The 21,543-nt window shown below is 46.1% G+C and overlaps 1 protein-coding gene across 1 annotated transcript in view; it reads right to left on the minus strand.

Annotated features, from left to right (window-relative positions):
• Positions 1–21,543, minus strand: part of INVS (inversin) — a 481,353-nt gene that overhangs the window by 289,853 nt on the left and 169,957 nt on the right. Inside the window, exon 4 of the mRNA XM_078782093.1 lies at positions 1,677–1,843. Coding sequence (XP_078638219.1) covers positions 1,677–1,843 — 167 coding nt within the window. The remainder of the gene's footprint in view (positions 1–1,676; positions 1,844–21,543) is intronic.

The raw sequence follows: 21,543 nt of genomic DNA on the forward strand, positions 1-21,543 counted from the left end.
ATGGAGTATTCAGTGTAGATTGATGAGGGAAAAAATGAATTTAAACGATTTCAGAATAAGGCTGCAACATAACAAAATGTGAAAAAAGTGAAGGGGTCTGAATACTTTCTGAATGCACTGTATGTATGTATGTATGTATATATATATATATATATATATATATATATATATATATATATATATATATATATATATATATATATATATATATATTGTCGTGGTCCAGGGGGTTAACACCCCTGGGGACGAATAGCCGATCGAGCTTTGCACTCCGAGGTGTTCAGTCCAACTTTGGTGTTTTGGTTATACATGCGAGGATGTGGTGGAGGGCAGCAAGCGCTGACCTGGATGGGTTTCCACTGGAGCATCCTCAAACCACGATAATCAAACAAGGCCGACACGGAATTAAAATGCAACAAATAAACAGATTTAATGAAAATAATGCCAGGGACAAGAAATGCATGGTAAACTAAATTCCTAAATTGTGGCGCCCCCATATGGACTCATATACAACACAAGGGGAAAACGAAAGTGAAAAAGAAATGTGTTTTTGTAGTGTGTACTCAGGTTTGAGCGGCCCTCAAACCCTGTCGGCCCTCGAACGGGTACCCGAGTCCGTGCGCAGGAAAGCACGCCTTGGCGCGCAGTTCGTTCACCCCAGCTGTCGATGTGCAGCACTCAGGCCCAAGCTCCCCTCTCGTCGTCCGCTCCACACAGCACCGCGTTCTCTCCGGCTCACTCGGCACTGCACACAGCCGTCACGAAGTAATGAGCCAAGGGCGTCAGAGTCCACGAGCTGCGGCCGCCAATGTCAGGACCAAGAGCGAGGAAGAAAAGAGGACCACAAACTGCAACCGCCCACCACGCAGCCAGTACTAAGAGAAAGAAAAATGTGACTGTTTGCTTTAACTTGGGACACAAAGAGAGAGAGAAAATGTGGCTGCGCGTCGTCAAACCCCAGACCAAGAGGAAGAAAATGGCTGTCCTCAGCCTTTTTGTTCCCTGGTCTCGAATGATGATGTCTGCACACGCTCCAATCAAAGAGTCCTTCGTAACAGTCCATAGTCCTGACCAATCATCACCTCTCGGGGTGGGGCCCTACAGCCCTGCCTGCTTGGTGTTGCGATGACTATGTTGGCGGCGCCAGCGGTATTTGAATGTCCTTGTTCCGGTTACTTTATTATGGGGTATATTTTAGGTGCGGAGTGTATGGCTGGTGTGATATGTATCATAAAGAACAAGGGAAAAACCACAGAGGCAATTTACATGCAGGGACAGACAGACAGACCGACGGACATTTGGTGAATTATAGTAAGATACCCTAACTTATTAGCATAGCCCCACCAAACTCATGGAGACAATAATTATACAACCTTACCAGACACACGGAACTGACTTAAGTTCCAGATTTCTTCTTCTTCATGACAGTCGGAGCACACTACCCTATATAATCCTATCTGGCCTAAGGTATTCCATTGCCTACCCCCCACAAACATAACAATATATATATATATATATATATATATATATATATATATATATATATATATATATATATATATACATACATATATATATCCCCATGTTAAAGCATTAATAGTTGCAAGTGCGCATAATTTGGTGCATCCATTGGTGGCAAAATGATTTGTATAACTTGGTGGTGTGTGCAAAAACACCTTTTTTGCCGCAAAATGTAGAGCAGTGCGTTCGTTCTTGTCAGCTTTCTCCACATCAGCTCTGGCTTTTACCAAGAGTTCAGCACATTCTTGTCGGTCTGCCAGCACGCAGTAAATCAGCGGCGTACGTCCAAACTGATCTGGCAAGTTTCCTAACCTGGGATCATCTGGAAAAAAAACCAAAAGAAAAATTACAACAGTTTCCAGCAATTTTGTGCTGAAGGCCTTTATCCATCATAAAACGGACCTTCAGAGACCCATATGTTTCATGCTCATTGGGGCTGAAATATCATGCTTTTAAGAGGGTACAGCAGCTTGCAATTCAATGTTCAACAAGACACATCCAACAAAACAAAGCATGCTTTGAACAGATAAGCAGATGTCAGTGGCACACAGAAGCATTGCAAAGAGCATATTCTGTCATGAGGACTTGTAAGTTTTGAGATTAACACGGATATAAAAAGAAAATAACACGAGCAATGGATCAATGTAGAACAAATATTGAACTTCATCATGCCTTCACTAGCATTAATGTTTTGCCTGTTTCACATTCTTATCTGAACACCGAACTTCTGATGCTAATACAGGGGCCTGCAAAAGTATTCAGTATTCACCACTACCAATGATGCCACATTTCGATGACTTATGAATTATGTAGAAACCAATTTTCCAAATGAACTATTTATTTACAACTGAAAATATCAAAATAAACACTGTTATCGCTGAAGGAGGTTACATGTCGGGAATACCTATGAAAAAACATGTACAACTCAAAATTCACTAGTTGCAAAAGTATTCAGCCCCTAAGGTCAGTACTTGGTGGAAGTGTAGCGGTTACCGCTGGATGCACACAATCGCCTTGCACCGGCCAGAACATGGCCAGACGCGCCTCTCCCGGGCATGCCCGGACTCACTGTTCCCGGGAACGCCCGAACCTCCCGGGCACGCCCGGTCTCGCCTTTCCAGGGCTCGCCCAGAGCGTCCGGGCATGCCCGCTATCGCCTTTTCAGGGCTCGCCCAGAGCGTCCGGGCATGCCCGCTATCGCCTTTCCAGGGCTCGCCCAGAGCGTCCGGGCATGCCCGCTATCGCCTTTCCAGGGCTCGCCCAGAGCGTCCGGGCATGCCCACTATCGCCTTTCCAGTGCTCGTCCAGAGCGCCCGGGCACGCCCAGCCTCGACTTGCCAGGCCGCAGCCAAACACGCCCGGGCAGATCCAGACTCGCCTTTCCAAGGCTCGCCCTTGACACCCAGGCATGCCCGGTATAGCTTTTGCCGGGCAAACTTCCCGACATAAATGTGTATATATATTGCTGCCCGATAAAAGGGCTGGTCAGAATACCTGAGCTGTTTTGTTTCAATAAAGCAACTCGGACGAATTCCGTCTTTGGTCGCGTCAATTCTTTCGACTCGCGTTGGAGTGCAGTTCCTTCATTGGTGACCTACCGACATGGATACGGCAGTGACGCTTAAACTGCCTACCTTCTGGGAGGCTCACGCGGCTGTTTGGTTCGCTCAGGCGGACTCTCAGTTCGCCCTGCGAGGCATCACCGCGGACGACACCCGCTTCCACCATGTTGTGGCGGCGCTCGGTTCCGCCACCGCGGCCCGCGCCTTGAGCCTCCTCGAGCACCCGCCAGCTGCTGACAAATACGACGCGCTGAAGACACTCCTCCTCGACGCTTTCGCCCTCTCACCGGCAGCAAGCGCACGGCGCCTGCTCGCTCTGCCCGAGCTCGGCGGCACGTGCCCGTCCGAGCGCACGGACTATATGCTCTCGTTGCTCGGTGAGCACTCTCCGGATTTTCTGTTCCGCGAGCTGTTCCTTCGCCAGCTGCCTCACCCGGTACGCCTCGCCCTGGCTGGCACGTTGATCACGGATTCCCGCGCCCTCGCCAGGGAAGCCGATAAGATCTCCTCGGCGGGCCAGCACATTGGCGCGGTTACATGGAGCCCGCCGCCGTCCGAGGCGACGCCCACGACGCCCGAGCGCCCTGCGCGGTTGGAGGCCGAACTGCCGGTGCAACTGGCAGCCGCCACGCCGCACCGCCCGCTTCCGACACGACGGCCGGGGCCTCCACCTGACCGGGCGTGGTGTTATTACCACGCCAGGTTCGGACACAAGGCTCGGACGTGCCGGCCCCCGTGCACTTTCGGCAGGTCGGGAAACGGCCGGGCCGGCGTTCATTCCCAGCCATGAGCGCCGGCCACTCGGGCAACTTGCTGTTTATTCGGGACAAAGCGTCTGGGCGGCGTTTCCTGTGTGACACCGGCGCCCAACTGAGCGTCATATCCGCCTCCGAGCAGGACAGGCGGGACGCCGTTTGCGGCCCCTCTTTGGTCGCTGCTAATGGCTCGGCCATACGCACTTTCGGCCCATGCGTCGTCACCCTCTGCTTCGGCAGCCAGCGTTTTCAATGGACTTTTGTGACCGCCTGCGTCCCCATGGCTTTGCTGGGCGCCGACTTCCTCTGCGCGCACGGGCTGCTGGTAGACGTCAAACGTCGTCGCCTTGTCAACGCCGAGACCTTCAGCTCCCTGGCGTGCACGATGAGCAGCTCCGCGCCGACCAAACTGGCGTACGCCCTCCCGGCAGCGAACGAGTTCGCTCGCCTGCTCGCGGAATTCCCGGCCCTCACGCGGCCGACGTTTTCGGCCGTCACGGTGCGGCACGGGATCGAGCACCACATACCCACTACGGGCCCGTCGGTCTACGCCAGGGCCCGCCGCCTCGACCCGGCCAAGCTCGCCGTGGCGAAGGCCGAGTTTGACGCGTTGGAGCACCTCGGCATCGCGCGGCGCTCCGATAGCGCGTGGGCCTCGCCACTGCACATCGTGCCAAAGCCGGGGGGTGGATGGCGCCCATGTGGCGACTACTGCCGTCTCAAAGACGCTACCACCCCCGACAGGTACCCGATCCCGCATATTCAGGACTTTTCCGCCCGTTTGGCGGGACGGGTCATCTTTTCGAAAATTGACCTGATACGGGGCTACCACCAGGTACCTGTCCGGGCGGCCGACGTCCCGAAGACGGCCGTCATCACGCCGTTCGGCCTGTTCGAATTTTTGCGGATGCCGTTTGGCCTCAAAAACGCGGCCCAGGCGTTCCAGCGCTTGATGGACGGCGTGCTGCACGACCTGCCGTTTCTTTTCGTCTATCTGGACGATATCCTCGTCGCCAGCACGTCCCGTGCCGAGCACCTCCTCCACCTCCGAACACTGTTCGGTCGCCTCAGCGAGCACGGCTTAATTGTAAACCCGGTCAAATGCCACTTCGGCGCGACGACCGTTGACTTTTTGGGCCACCGCATCACCAAGACCGGGGCCGTGCTGCTGCCGACCAAGGTCGAGGCCATCACCACGTTCCCGCGTCCCCGTTCCATCAAGGCCCTCCAAGAGTTCCTCGGCATGGTGAATTTTTATCACCGATTCGTGCCCCGCGCTGCTCAGCTCATGCGGCCCCTTTACGAGGCCCTCCGGGGCAAGCCGGCCAAGCATGACATTGTTTGGTCCGTGGCCATGGACGCGGCCTTCGCCAGCGCCAAACGGGCCCTCGCCGACGCAACGCTGCTGGCTCACCCGGTGCTCAACGCGCCCATCGCCCTCACTACGGACGCCTCCAACTACGCGGTGGGCGCCGTCCATGAGCAATGGGTGGACGGGGTTTGGCAGCCACTCACTTTTTTCAGCCGGCAACTCCGGCCGAACGAGTTAAACTACAGCACGTTCGACCGCGAGCTGCTCGGGCTATTCCTGGCTGTTCGCCATTTCCGACACCTCCTGGAGGGCCGCCCGTTCACGGCTTTCATCGACCACAATCCGTTGGTCTACGCAATGGCTAAGGTCACGGAGCCGAGGTCAGCCCGCCAGCAGCGCCACCTCTCCGCCGTGTCGGAGTTCACCACGGACATCCGGCACGTCGCCGGCAAAGACAACGCCGTGGCCGACTGTCTTTCTCGGGCCAGCGCGAACGCGGTCCACCTCGGTGTGGACTTCGCGCTCATGACGGCCGACCAGACCACCGACGCCTCGGTGCAGGCACTCCGTGCGGCGGACACGGGCCTCCGCCTGGCCGACATTCCCTTCGCGGGCACCATCCTGCTCTGCGACGTCTCCCAGGGCCAGCCTCGCCCCATCGTGCCCGTTTCCTGGCAGCGCCGCATCTTCGCCTCCATCCACGGCCTTTCTCACCCGGGCCGGAAAGCTTCTCAGAAGCTGGTGTCGGTGCGTTTCGTCTGGCATGGCCTTCGACGAAACATCCGCGACTGGGCCAACGCCTGCACGGCCTGCCAGCGGGTCAAGGTCCACCGCCACACCCAGGCCCCGCTGGCACCTTTCGCCGTGCCTGAACGGCGTTTCGACCACGTCCACGTGGACCTGGTGGGTCCCCTGCCCCCCTCGCGGGGGTTCACCCACCTGCTCACCATGGTGGACAGGACCACCAGGTGGCCGGAGGCCGTGCCCCTCGCCTCCACCACCACCGCCGACGTGGCACAGGCGTTCATCGCCACCTGGGTCGCGCGCTTCGGCGCACCAGCGGACATCTCGTCCGACCGCGGCCCACAGTTCACGTCTAAGCTTTGGGGCGCGGTCGCCCGTTCGTTGGGGGTCACGCTGCACCGCACCACGGCCTACCACCCCCAAGCCAACGGGTTGTGTGAGCGGTTTCACCGCTCCATGAAGGCCGCACTCATGGCCGGCCTTCAGGACGACGGTTGGGCCGACCGGCTGCCGTGGGTCCTTTTGGGCCTTCGCACGGCCCCCAAGGAAGACCTCCAGGCGTCCGCCGCCGAGCTCGTCTACGGCCAGCCGCTCCGCGTCCCGGGCGAATTCGTGCCCGACGCTACCAGTCCCTGGTCCGCCACTCGCCAGCGCTCGGACCTCCAGGAGGCCGCCCGAAGATTTGCCCCCGTGCCGACGTCCCGCCACGGTGGCCCCCAGTCCTACGTCCCCCCGGCGCTTCGCACAGCGGAGTACGTCTTTGTGCGTCATGACGCCCACCGGGGGCCACTCCGGCCGCCGTACGACGGGCCCTTCCGGGTCCTGCGACGGGGCGACAAGTCTTTCATCGTCGACTTCGGCGGCCGGCCGGACCGGATTTCTGTGGACCGCCTCAAACCGGCGCACATGGACGTCGACCGACCACCACGGTTGGCCCTTCCTCCGCGGCGAGGCCGCCCCCCATCCACAGTTCCCCCCGCTCGACCACCCACCACCACGTCGGACCCCTCCCCACGACCCTCCAGGGGTCGCTTCGGCCGGGTCATCCGGACCCCCCTTAAATTGACCCTGCCGGTGCAGGTCGATTCTAGAGGGGCGTGTGTAGCGGTTACCGCTGGATGCACACAATCGCCTTGCACCAGCCAGAACATGGCCAGACGCGCCTCTCCCGGGCATGCCCGGACTCACTGTTCCCGGGCACGCCCGAACCTCCCGGGCACGCCCGGTCTCGCCTTTCCAGGGCTCGCCCAGAGCGTCCGGGCATGCCCGCTATCGCCTTTTCAGGGCTCGCCCAGAGCGTCCGGGCATGCCCGCTATCGCCTTTCCAGGGCTCGCCCAGAGCGTGCGGGCATGCCCGCTATCGCCTTTCCAGGGCTCGCCCAGAGCGTCCGGGCATGCCCGCTATCGCCTTTCCAGGGCTCGCCCAGAGCGTGCGGGCATGCCCGCTATCGCCTTTTCAGGGCTCGCCCAGAGCGTCCGGGCATGCCCGCTATCGCCTTTCCAGGGCTCGCCCAGAGCGTGCGGGCATGCCCGCTATCGCCTTTCCAGTGCTCGTCCAGAGCGCCCGGGCACACCCAGCCTCGACTTGCCAGGCCGCAGCCAAACACGCCCGGGCAGGTCCAGACTCGCCTTTCCAAGGCTCGCCCTTGACACCCGGGCATGCCCGGTATAGCTTTTGCCGGGCAAACTTCCCGACATAAATGTGTATATATATTGCTGCCCGATAAAAGGGCTGGTCAGAATACCTGAGCTGTTTTGTTTCAATAAAGCAACTCGGACGAATTCCGTCTTTGGTCGCGTCAATTCTTTCGACTCGCGTTGGAGCGCAGTTCCTTCAGAAGCACCTTTTGCAGCATTGACTTATATGAGGCTTCTTGGGTATGTCTGTACCAGCTTTGCACAGTGAGATGGTGAAATCATTGCCCATTCTTCACATGAAAATTGCTCTAGTTCTGCCAACTTTGATGGGGATCGTCGATGAACTGCAATCTTCAAATCTCGCCATAAATGTTCAATTGGGTTCAAGTCAGGACTTTGACTGGGCCACTCAGGAACATGAATTTTCTTCTTATTCAGCCACTCCAGTGTGGCTTTGGCTTTGTGCTTCAGATCATTGTCCTGCTGAAATGTGAATCTACCCAGTTTCAGATTCATGGCTGATTCAAGCAGGTTTTCATCAAGAAAAATCTCCTGTACTTTGCCAACAATCTTACATCAAGTATAACGGATGTGGATAGAGTGAAAAATCTTAAAGCTATGATGGTCGTTTGTGAAGTCACACAAGTGACACACCATGGAGTACCTGCATCTGCGATTCAACCACATCTGCCTCCAAGAAAACCTGCTGCCACCCTTATTGAGTTGTTGACCTCCTGCAAAAGCTGCGATGCAAGCAGAATTATGCAACCCACGGATTTCTGCTTTCTCAGACTCAGAATCAAGTCCAGACATCACAGGCTTCGACACTTCAGTGAAGCTGAAGAAGTATTATAGGAGAGGCTTTGTGGAATCATAGATGGCGCTCTGTTCAGCCTCCTCCTCAGATAAGCAGCAGACTGAGTGATGGCGACTCACAAGTCTGTAACTCAAACACGGCAGGAAACTGGACAAACTATGCACAGAACCCTCGACTTCCATGCATTTCACACCTTAGGAATGATGCAAACCCAACACCACAGATGCAAGACATGGTACACACGACACATGAGCAGCCATATTGACAGAACAATAGACACACTAAACATGTCTATCTGGTGCTGAAATGTTTGTCTGAAGAAAAGGTTTAAATTTCAGTATCACCCCTACATCCATACCTGTGGACTGGATTGTTCCTCCATGTTTCACTCTAGAAGCAGGTCATTCCCTTCTGTGCACATGGGGTTTTCAACCTTAACAGAATCATCTGAGCTTTGGCTTCTTGGTTTGTACATCTTCTTTAACATCCATTGAGATAAATACATTTTTGGTATTGCTAATAGTGCTTCCAAGCGAGTTGGTTGTCTATCGAGCGCAGAGGTATTTACCTCCTGAGGCTGTTTTGTACCTGTATAAGGCAACTATACATCTCCTCATGGAGTACTGTTTCCACATTTGGGGCTGGAGCACCAGCCTGCCACTTACATTTACTTGATAGGCTCCAGAAACTCATAGGCAACATGGTTGGTGCAGAGATGGTTTCAACTCTTCAACCGCTCTCTCACCGTAGGTCAGTTGCCACTCTTGGTTTGTTCGACAGATATTTTCATGGCAAATGTTCAAACAAAAATGTTCAAAATGTTCAAATAAAAATGTTCAAAATGTGCAAACTTTGCAACTTCGTTCCTCCCGTACGAATGCTTGGACACAAGACTAGGTTTGCCATCTCTGCTCACCCGTAGCTGATCCAAAGTGGAGAACGAAAGGCTATGTCCTTTTATCCCTCATGCTGTCTCGCTCTGGAATTCACTACCTGTAACGTGCTTCTCATTATCCTACGATCTGCTCAGCTTTAAGAGGAATGTCAATTCTTACTTCCTACATCTTTGAGGTTTAATCACATTTCACCTGAATTCTGCTACTTCCTGTATCGTGGATGTTTTCTTTCTATTTTTTCCCTTTCTTAGATTTTGTTTTGCTTTATCTTTATCTAACCTTCCCCTAGCTCTTACCTCGAGTGGCTTTATAACTGGTCTTGGGCAATTTCCACGAACAACAAGTACAAAAAGTTTTAATTAAAACAAAAGCCGCGTCGATGTTACACAATGCCTAGATGCAGCTGTGCCTATAACGTCGATGTTATAGGCACAGGACATTCCTATTGATTCGATTACTTGATGTTATTTTTGTGCAAAGTGAAAATATATCTCGGCAATTTCCCATGTGTGGCGACTAATTTTTAATATATCTCGGCATTTTCCCGTCTGTTATTTCAGGCGGTGTATGACTGACCATGCCGCGATTTAAAATATATATATCTCGGCAATTTCCCGTGTGTGGCGACACGTGAACGAAGCTATGCTCCTCTCTCCACATTATTGTGACGACGTATAAATTAAATGTTTCATCGTGACGATTGGCATCAAATGGACGAATTTTTAATACATCTCGGCATTTTCCCGTCTGTTATTTCAGGCGGTGTATGACTGACCATGCCGCAAATTTAAAAAAAAAATCTCGGCAATTTCCCATATGTGGCGACACGTGAACGAAGCTATGCTCCTCTCTCCACATTATTGTGACGACGTATAAATTAAATATTTCATCGTGACGATTGTCATCAAATGGACGAATTTTTAAATATATCTCGGCATTTTCCGTCTGTTATTTCGGGCGGTGTATGACTGACCATGCCGCGATTTAAACAAAATATATATATCTCGGCATTTTCCCGTCTCTTATTTCGGGCGGTGTATGACTGACCATGCCGCAATTTAAAAAAAATATATCTCAATGGACTTGAAGTTACAGGCCTTTGAGAATTCATTTCGTTCTATAAAGGGCAACTTTCATCGGATTTTCTTCCCGTTTTTTTTCAACCGAGTCTAAAACTATGTTAGCGACTGTGAAAAATGAAATGATATATCGAATTTGATTTGAAATAAAACTGTGTGAGAGAGGAAGACACCACGGGCCTACAAAACAGGCCTCAAAGCTATGCGAGTTAATAAAATGGTGGATATTTGTTTATATGAAGCCTCTCCCACAATGGGTGGAGCTATGGTTCCCAGAATGGGTGGAGCTTTGAGGTTTTGTCTTCTCTGCAAGAACAACAAGAAGAAGAAGAACAACAACAACAACAGCAGAGGGCACTCTATGACCAGCGTCCGCGACGCGGCTAAAAAACAAAACACAAATTCATTGAGAAATCTAAAGATGCTGCTGAGTATCCATTGCATTTCCTGAAATGTAATTGCTGAGGTGCACTCAGGTAATCATTCTCAACATGTTTTTGGAAAAATCTCAAGAACAGACCAGTAGTTGCAGCAAATGCTCCAAAAAAAGTTTTTTCAAGTTTTCAAACTTTCAACATCCAGGAAATGCTTGGTTAATTTGAATGATATTGAAAAAAAAAATAGTAGCATTAAAAACTTGTATTTGACAGCGCCAAATTATATGATTTGATACATTTATTGCAAGAAGCCAAACTGTTCCCCAAGTAGTTTGAGAGCAGTAACAAAAAAGAGGATTGCCTTTTGTTAACCAATGTCAAAGCAAATCTGGAAGTAATGAGATGGAAGCAGACATATTTTTCAGCATTGTCAATATTTATCCAAGCTCTGGTTTGACCGGGTTGTCAATATTTTTTTTGACAGAAGTGATGTTGTTATGACAGATATATATATATTGTGTGTATATATATATATATATATATATATATATATATATATATACATATATATATATATATATATATATATATATATATATATATATATATAATTATATATATATATATATAGAAATAAATATATAATCGGAAGAAATTCAATAAGTAGCGGACGTAGCTTCAAGATGGTCGATCTTTTATTTTCGACAAGCTTTCGACAAAAGAGGTCTTCTTCACAGTCTTCCTCAATTTTGAGTCTTCGTTGAAATACCGTAAATACATATACCGTAAATCAAAAAGTAAAGGCAATTTATTGGGTGTTAGTTTTACACACATATTGCCTTTACTTTTTTATTTACCCTCGTATATATATATATTAGGGTGGTGCTCAAAATAATTTTAAAAAAATATTTACTGGGACATGGCTTTATGTTGTTACTTTTGTTCCAAAATGAAAAGACACCAAATATGAAAGCAATCTGATTTTACTTAGGGGTGCCACATCAGCCTTCAAACTAAAGGTGTCTACAAAACTTTTCTATATATGGATCGAAAGCAAAACCAGAAGTTTGTTTTATGAAAATCCACCCTCCACTCACTTTCTTTGTATTCTAGCAAACACAAGTTACAATAGCTGCACAAATAGCACTATATTGCTATGAAAACTCAAATTCAATGATAACAATCCAAATGTTCAGTTCATAAAATGAAGAGACACCATATCACATAATATTAAAAAACCCAAATATAATGAGAAATGTAACTCCTATTTCTGGGCCTGTTTCACCACTGTTGCCTTCTTGGCATCGGGGTACATCTTCCTGTGAGCAGCAACAACTTGGAGCAGAGCTTGCTTTTGCTCTTCATCCTTTGTAAGGAGCTTATTGTAGTCTTGTATCAATGCGACACCCCTTTCTGCCCTGTCGTTCACCACGACTAAGCCACTGGCGGCTTTCTTTGCTTCCTGAAAGCTGGTTTCTTGCTCCCATGAACCAGGATCCTTATCCATCCAATCAGTTGGGGTCCCTCGGATGCTGAAGAAATGCTTGGTGTGTTTTGTTATGAGGCCAGCGATTGACAGGGCGGTTCCTCGTTTGATAGCTGGTCTCTTTGGAGAGGGGTTTTCACCGTCATTTTTCAATGCTTCAATCATATTGATCTTGCTTTCTTTGTCAATTCTGGTGTCAAAGAATGCAAATGCCACTAGTACTGGGCTCATGTACCACGTGTGGCGGCCAAGTGCCTTCAAGGCTGCCTGAGCCATCTTCTGATTGATTTGTTCAAACTTTTCCAACTTCTTGAAGAGGTTAATGTCATTCAGGGGAGCCTCAATAGCTTGTGGAGCCCGAAACCAAGCCTGTACATACACAAGGCAGACAAAAATGTTGAAGGCTCGGAGTTCTCTCGCCTCTCGAAGTGTCAAGTGGAACTCTGACCGAAACATGAACACCTGTAGTGAATATAGTGCTTTTGCCATCCATCTGGCTCTGTGCATTGCTCCTGGAGCCATGATCCGGATTCCACGAGGTGGGATTCCTCCCATGTAGATGACAGTCAGTTCTAGGAGTTCACGATAATCATCTCGTGGCTGCTGATCTTTCAAACACACAAGAACGTTTTTGCTTCCAACACAGTGTCTACAGATCCCATTGAAGCCTTCCTCTCTGAGAATTGATCGTGAAGAAACTTCCTGTCCTCGGGGTTGGTGATTATGGCCTCCGAATCTGCATGCCTAAGATCAAACGTCTTCTCCAAGGAGGCCTTGAAGGGTACTTCCTTTTTCTCTTGGGTCGCACCACCCCGCTTTGCACCTTTTTGGAGGCTCCTCCATTCTTCATATAGCCTCTCCAAACGATGGATGCAGTGCTGCTTCGTCGTTGTAGGTAGGTGAGCTTTTTCCCAGAACTTCACAACCTCTTCAATGGTGAGGGTTGCACTCTCCCGGGCAGTGCGATTCTCCTTCTTCAGGTGATGGAAAAACAGGACAAGAGATTGATGCACAGTCGGGAGCTTGGCACCTTTGATGGCATCTCCAGAAGTGGACCCAATGAGATACACATTATCCTGAGCCCGAGTTTTCAATGAAATACTGGTACTAGCACATGCCATATCTGCAAAATAAGCAAGAATGTGGGTAAAATCCTGTTAATTCTTACTCCACAGGGTCACTCTCTACAAAAGAGCCACAGTCAATAAGTTAGGCCTACATATTACACACTAAAAAAGCGTACCCCTGACCCCGGGAACCTGTACAAAACATGCATGAAAATTGCCCAGATAGTGATCATAGGAAGTCTCAAAACTGTATGTATAATATATTGTATATATATAATGTATAATGTGTATTTATGTATATTTATTATTTAATGTATATTTACTATATATTTATTTTTAATATTATATTGAATGTATATATATAATTATGTATTTATTTTGTGTATATACAGCCCAAAAAATGGGAATTCCTATTTTTGCATGGGGGAAAATTCATCACTGATGTGGCACCCCTAATTATTATTGGATTCCATTCAAATTTGGTGTGGTTTCCTTTGACACCAAAAGGAACAAAAATAGACCATGTCCCGGAGAACATCTGCATTTTGCTTTTTTGAAGCCCACCCTAATATATATATATATATATATATATATATATATATATATATATATATATATATATATATATATATATATATATATATATATATATATATATATATATATATATATATATATATATATATATATATATACAGTCACGTGAAAAAGTAAGTACACCCCATGTAAAGTTTTGACTTTTTCAACATATTTCAACATACAGCTATTTGATCTTCATTTCAACAATATTGATAGATAAAGGTGATATAATATAACAAATATCATGAAACATTTACATTTTGTAGTCCATTGTATAATTTAAATAAACATAAATGCAAATTTCGCATGTGGAAAAAGTAAGTACACCCCTACATTTATCACTACTTCAAATACCTAACATTAGAATCAGGTGCACCAGCTCAGGTGCAAATGATTAGAACATCGTTAGAGAGGATCTTGGAGGAACCTGTCTTATTTAAACCTCAGACATTTAGTTTGGTTTGCTCTTTGTTGTTGAAGTGTGCGGCGTCACCATGCCGAGATCAAAAGAGCTCTCTGAGGCCTTCAGAAAGAAGGTTATAGATGCCTACGAGTCTGGGTAGGGATTTAAAAAGATCTCCAAACAATTTGAATTCTTCATTGTACCAGAGGGTTATTGAGGATAATGTGAGGCCATCTGTCAGAAAGTTGAAGCTCAACCGAAGGTGGACCTTGCAACATGACAATGACCTTAAACATACCAGCAAATCCACCAAGGAATGACTGAAAAGAAAGAAATGGAGGGTTCTGGAATGGCCGAGTCAAAGCCTGGATCTAAATCCCATCGAGATGTTGTGGGGGGATTTGAAACGAGCTGTGCATGCAAGAAACCCCTCAAACATCGCACAGCTGAAAGAATTCTGCATGGAGGAGTGGGTAAAAATTTCTCCCAGTCGATGTCAGAGACTGGTAGACAGTTATAAGAAACGCCTACTTGAGGTTGTTTCTGCCAAAGGGGGCAATACCACCAATTAGAGCCAAGGGTGTACTTACTTTTCCACATGCGAAATTTGCATTTATGTTTATTTAAATTATACAATGGACTACGAAATGTAAATGTTTCATGATATTTGTTATATTATATCACCTTTATCTATCAATATTGTTGAAATGCAGATCAAATAGCTGTATGTTGAAAAATGTTGAAAATGTCAAAACTTTACATGGGGTGTACTTACTTTTTCACGTGACTGTATGTATATTTCGTTCTATAAAGAATATTGTTGAAATTGCAAGAAGGCATTCAAATGAGTTAAATAAGTGAAAAAAGGGACATTATGATGAGCCAAAAATAGTTTAGAAGGTAAAGGTACAATTACTTTTGCATTATGTGAAGAAAGTAACACTTAAACACTGAGAACATTTCCTTGATGATACCAACATGTACACAATGAATATAAATCAGGCCACGAGTTTTTTTTTAAAGTGCATACAATTTAATTAAATGCCAAAGCAATCATTCAAAACAAAATAACTTTCATAAATCGCACCTGCCACAGGCTAATGAAAGCAAATGTGAAAATGTGCTGAACATTGAATGAGCATATAGGTGCCTGTCGGTGTAAATGCAAGTTAAACAGGCCATACCATATGCCAAGCCAGAATTTTGCATTCCCACGTGTTGTGCTACAAAATACATACAAGAGCAATAGCTTCCCATCAAGACAATTAACATTGCCACAAAACATGTTGGTATCTTACAATTGCTCTGGCTTTGCTTTTCGGCATATTTCTGGAGGCTATTTACACAAAAAAGGTAAAGGTGTACAATATTATGTGGACTTGCGGCATGTCTGCAAATAACTATTTGTTGTTGGCCATTGGTTACATGTTCCGGCTCCAGAAATGTGTGCCGTGGTGCAAAAGGTGAACACATTTTTGCCTTTCCCAGACTGACGCATTCCATCTGACAGTCCCACAGTGAACAGTGCATTCAGCTGTGAGATAGCATTGCCGTTTTCCCCTGTGGGGAACATTAAAATAAACCCTCCCGGAATACCTCCTGCTCATGCACCCTTAAAACAGCCACCAAAAATTTACAGCAGCAGCTCAAAGGGCATGCTAAAAAATTCACGCTTCACTCTGACACTGCGGTCCCAACTAAATAATTATTGTTGCTAACCGAAATACGTTGCGCTTAAAACTGGTTTCATTTGAGGAGGATCTATTTTCTTTGTTGTTTCAATCGGATAAATTGATAAAATCCCTCATTGTAACTTCAGATTGGCAGTGCGAAGCACAAGCCAAGTTTCATTGTGATCATTGTGGGCCTTGTGTGTTGGTCACGTTCTTTGTGGGCCACTCAGAGCACAATTGTGGTATTATTGAAGACCTCGTCGTTTTGTTTTTTTTTACCCAAAATGTGATGTGTGTTTCCCAAAGAGATTTAATGATGGCAGGTTGGTCACGTTTGGTGTCTGAGAAAATATTTACATTTTAAAATCTATTCAAAGCTCCTCACCAATAAGAGATGAGAGGAATTATTGACCATGCAATTACTTCACAATGTACCAAGATAGTTCTTCCTTTGACACTTTCTTAAATATATTGTTCGATTATATATCCTGGTTATTTAGATATCCATCGATTGACAGTTTATCATATGAAAGTCTGAAAACTTTACGAGCCTACATTTGAAAATATATCTACACTTACACGGTATATACATTTAAACGGCTACTCTGGCTAAACAGTTGGACAGGTTTTGCCTATTAGGCATGATCTCCATAGCATTGTACTGCAGCCAATAATGGGAAAAGAATTTAATTCTCAATTTTATAAACTATAATTTTAATTTTATAGTCCACACCGTAGAGGGAACATCCATGAACACGTGTTTCAGGCATGTTGGAGCAGAAGCTCCTTCCCGAAGTGAACTGGTCAAGCCATATAAGACATTAAGTTGAGATGCAAGCGACTACTCGGCAACATGCTTGCACACCACACTGCAAGCAACGGCTCAGGTGCACTCTACGTGCACACATAATAGATACTAGCTCAAGTATCCAGTGTTTCGGGGGGGGGGGGGGTGTTGGAGTAGGGGGAATGATGTGAGGGGAGAGGGGAGGGAGGAAGAAGGAGGGGAGTGAGGGGAAGGGGAAGGAGAGGAGGGTGGGATGGTGATGGGAGGAGGATCAATTCACCCGTGCCAAAAGTGCATTAACCTCAGTGTTGTCCAGGTTTAAAAAAAGGGATTGTAATACCCTTTGCTACCACCACTAGGTGGTGCTACGCAGTACACATTTACATGGAGAATTTATGCATCCCCACCGACCCACCCGGCCCCCCACACCCACACGTAAGGCCACGGTCACACAGCCTATGTTACCCCCCCCCCCCCCCCCCCCCCACACATGGTTGTATTTGCACCCCGAGTTTGGAGTTTGTAACTTAAAATATGTGTCCGTGTATAGAACACATGCAAACAAAGAGCAAGAGATATTTTTGCCTTTTATATGTACTAGTGCACCCGCAGACTCCGGGAGGAGCAGGAAGGGTCATTCCTCTTTGGGGTATATAGATTACAGTCGATCTATGGGCGGGTCTCAAGAACATTGGGTGTGTGTTAATTTACCAAGTTTCTTGTGAAGAGATCGCCAAGTAGTTTAAGCATTTGAGCAAGCACTCCATTCAAAACTGTTAAGGAACGGCTGGCTTGGCAAGCGCTAGCTAGCTGCTTGGTAAAGGAGCACAACCCGAGCTTCTCCCCTTCAGTTTCGTATGAAACAGCAGGAGCGAGTTTCAAAAGTTCGCTACGAAAAATGCCACGGTAGCGGCAGAAAGGGCCATGTTATTAACCCTACATTTGTGGGTTATATAGAGTACAGTAGATCTTCGCTCAGTTCTGCAAGTAAACCTTACTTCACGGATGTCGGGATTCCTTCAAATTTCTTCATTTAGTGTTATAAAGAGCATTAGCGGCTGTTAAAAAGCTAAGCATACGTGTTTGTGGTGTATAATATTTTTACTTCCCTGTAGAAGCCGTTGCTCCCACAGAAACGCCATTATAACTACAAGCTATTTATACACGTTATCACTGCAGGAAAAACGCCTTGGGGGAAGTGGGACATTATTAGTATTAATATTGTTTTGTAATAACATTAACAATATGCAATTATCATTAATTTTGTTATAAAAGCGTCTTTGGAAAAACGCCACGATAAATCTTCTTTGGAAATACGCCACGATAAAGCTAATTTAACATTTATATACACCTCAACGTGCAACCCCATTGACGGAAATGGTGGGCAAACTCACTCAGAGGGAGAAAACCCTCTTGGGAGAGGGGGGGGGGCAAATGAATGCGCTACAACCTTCATTGTGTAACCCTTCATCATCCTGTCAAGTTTGGTTGAGATTGGATAAGTAACGACAGAATGTATTGGCGTCAAAAATTCATCATACAGACAGACAGACACAAATGGCGTATTTTAGTATGATAGAGAATGGTGATATTATTTATTTATAATCTAAAAATGTCCAAGTGGTCTAAAGCTCTATATGGTCAAGGGTCGAAGCTGTCTAATCTGTCTGAAAGGTGTCAGGGGTCTAAATGGAGTTAAGATCTAAGGGGTTGAAAAGGACTTAAGGGGTGTAAATGTCTGAGGGTTCTTGGGGTCTGAAGGGCATAAAAGGTCGAAAGGGTGATGGGATATATAAAGGTGTTTAAAGTATTGAAAGGGTCTTAAAGATAAAAGTGGTCTTAAGGGTCTTGTGTATCTTAAAGATCTTGGGGTTCTACTGGGTCTAAAGGGTTTTATGGGTTTTTCAGGATTTAAAGGGTCTTTGGGGTCTTTTGGGTCCTATGGGTCTTTTGGTTCTTCAGGGTCCTTTGGTTAATATGGGTCTTTTGGGCCATCTGGGTCTTTATGGGTCTTCGTGGTCTTTTACGTCCTCTCGGTCTTTGGGGTATTTAAGGTTCTCCGGGGTCTTTTGGGCCTTCAGGGTCTTTAAGGTTCTTTGGGGGTAATTTGCTTATTTGTGGTCTTTTGGGTCTTTAAGGGTATTCAGGGTCTTTTGGGTCGTTTCAGTCTTCGGGGTCCTTAAGGGTATTCATGGTATTTTGTGTGTTTGTGGTATTTTAAGTCGTTGGGGTATTTTCGGTCTTAAGGATTTTTGAGTCCTTTTGGGTGTTCGGTGTAGTTTGCCTCTTTTGGGTATTTTGCATCATCTGGGTATTTGGGGTATTTTGGGTCTTTGGAGTCCTCGGGGTCTTTTTTGGTCTTTGGAGTATTTAAGGGTCTTTGGGGTCTTTTGTGTCGTGAGGGTCCTGGAAGTCTTAAAGGGTCTTCAAAGGTCTAAGGGGTCTCAGCAGTCTAAAAGGTCAAAAGACCAAAAGACCAATTAAAAAAAAAATTTTTTTTTTTTTTTTAATGTACGATTGTAATGTGTCTTTTGACCTTTTAGACAATCGTACATAAATAATAGACATATAGTCAAACGGCTTCATGGACGGACACATACCGAGATACCGATACCACAGTGAGAAGACATGCCCCCCCCCCCCCGCCCTCCCCCCGCTGTACCATTAGACTCTTATTCACAGATATTTTCGAGAATATATGCCACAATTAAATGTGCACTAAAAAAACAAAATACTGTGCAAGATTATGACTGTTCTTCCCATTTTATAACCCTCAATTTTCAAATATTGCCCTCTGTATATAATTAGCATTTTAACACATGACACAACGTGCCCCAATGAGGTTTAAAATCCAAGTGAAGAAGAAGGTTGAAATAACATTGTTTATGTAGGTAACTCAGTTTATCAGTTCAGCATGTCACAATCCAGGTTTCAACTCGGTCAAAGTGAACCCCTTTTCCTACTTTTCATGAGTGCAGCATCATTATCAAGCTGCAAATTCCACTAGCAATCCTGATTTAATGTAATAATTATAAATTACGGATGCTTGCAAAAATCAGTTCAGATGAGAGTGGAGGTGGGTATGAACACAATATAAACGGAATAGCAAACATTACACGCAGACTTACATATGTGCAATCTTTATTCAACAGCAGCGAAATAGATCGTTGTACTGAAACTGTGTACCAATCTTGTCAGTATAGCAGTGAATGGCAACATGCAATGGAGTCAAAATTAAATTTCCTTTTCATCAGGGAATCATAGCTTTGCTCATCAAGTGGATCAGATGATGTGACCAGTTGCAATTGTAGCAAAAACAACAACAACAAAACAACAACAAAATGTCAAAGAAAATGGGTTTTCTTTTAGCGATTAGGCTTTAGAAGCTACAAAGAAAACGTTATTTCTACTACAGTTGATACACCTGCAAATTAAAGTCATCAGAGCATGCAGAGTCGTGCATGACAAATGTATGATGTGCGCACACACACACACACACACACACACACACACACACACACACACACACACACACACACACACACACACACACACACACACACACACACGCTTGGAATACAGCCCTACACAAGAATACATCAACGGACACACTTCTATCACATGGAACATAGAATTTGCAAAATGCATTTCCATTCTCATCTTGTTTAATCCCCAATTAATGTCAAATTAACCTTTGAAAACTCACATTAAGGATCAAATTGGCAAATTAGCTAAAGCATCATTAATTTGTTCATTAATTCTAGAAAAGTAAAACAGGCAGTGCCTAAAACCTAATTAACCTCTTCAGTAACTTTGGGTCAATCCTACACTTGTTTTAATTCCAGAAGACAAACCTGCACTGTTTGTATGAGTGTCTGTCATAACAACTGTAATAGTTACATCGATCGAAGTTATAAATAGCCTGTCAGCACAGCCCTAACGAGTCGTGATCATTCAATGCACATCTCTAGTGTACAGGGCTTTGGCAATTAATTTGGATGTGTTCTATATTGGAAATTTGACTGCTAGATTATCCAGTTTAGGAACATGTTGTGCTGTTTGCATCATTCCTTTTGCCATGCTGTGTAGCATTTGCCAAAACATCGTTACTGGGAATGAAAAAATATTGCTATTAGTATTAGTGTTATTCACATTCGGATTCGTTTGAGGGTTAGCGTTACCCTAGTGTAACTTAATTCTGCATTTACCAACAAAAACGCCTTGATAAAGGTAAAATAGAATGAAGGTAAATGGTACCTGCCATGGGTAAATACAAAATGCGGATAAACAAATCATGCCTACCCAGGAAAAGAAAATGCACGCTGCCCTTGCTGATATTTCCTATTTAGATATCTTGGCCTAGACATCATCAAGTCATGAATTAAATCAAAAGCTCCACCCCACCCCGTGTTTAGATGGATCTGGATACATTACATACCCGAACGTCTATTTCATACCTTCCTTAGAAATCAAAAAGAGAGAGAACAACAAAGCTTAAAAAAACAAGTACAAAAAGTTTTAATTAAAACAAAAGCCGCGTCGATGTTACACAATGCCTAGATGCAGCTGTGCCTATAACGTCGATGTTATAGGCACAGGACATTCCTATTGATTCGATTACTTGATGTTATTTTTGTGCAAAGTGAAAATATATCTCGGCAATTTCCCGTGTGTGGCGACGAATTTTTAATATATCTCGGCATTTTCCCGTCTGTTATTTCAGGCGGTGTATGACTGACCATGCCGCGATTTAAAAAATATATATCTCGGCAATTTCCCGTGTGTGGCGACACGTGAACGAAGCTATGCTCCTCTCTCCACATTATTGTGACGACGTATAAATTAAA

Source organism: Myxine glutinosa, chromosome 7 (assembly GCF_964187855.1).
Source record: "Myxine glutinosa chromosome 7, kmMyxGlut1.1, whole genome shotgun sequence".
NCBI classification, from domain to species: domain Eukaryota; kingdom Metazoa; phylum Chordata; class Myxini; order Myxiniformes; family Myxinidae; genus Myxine; species Myxine glutinosa.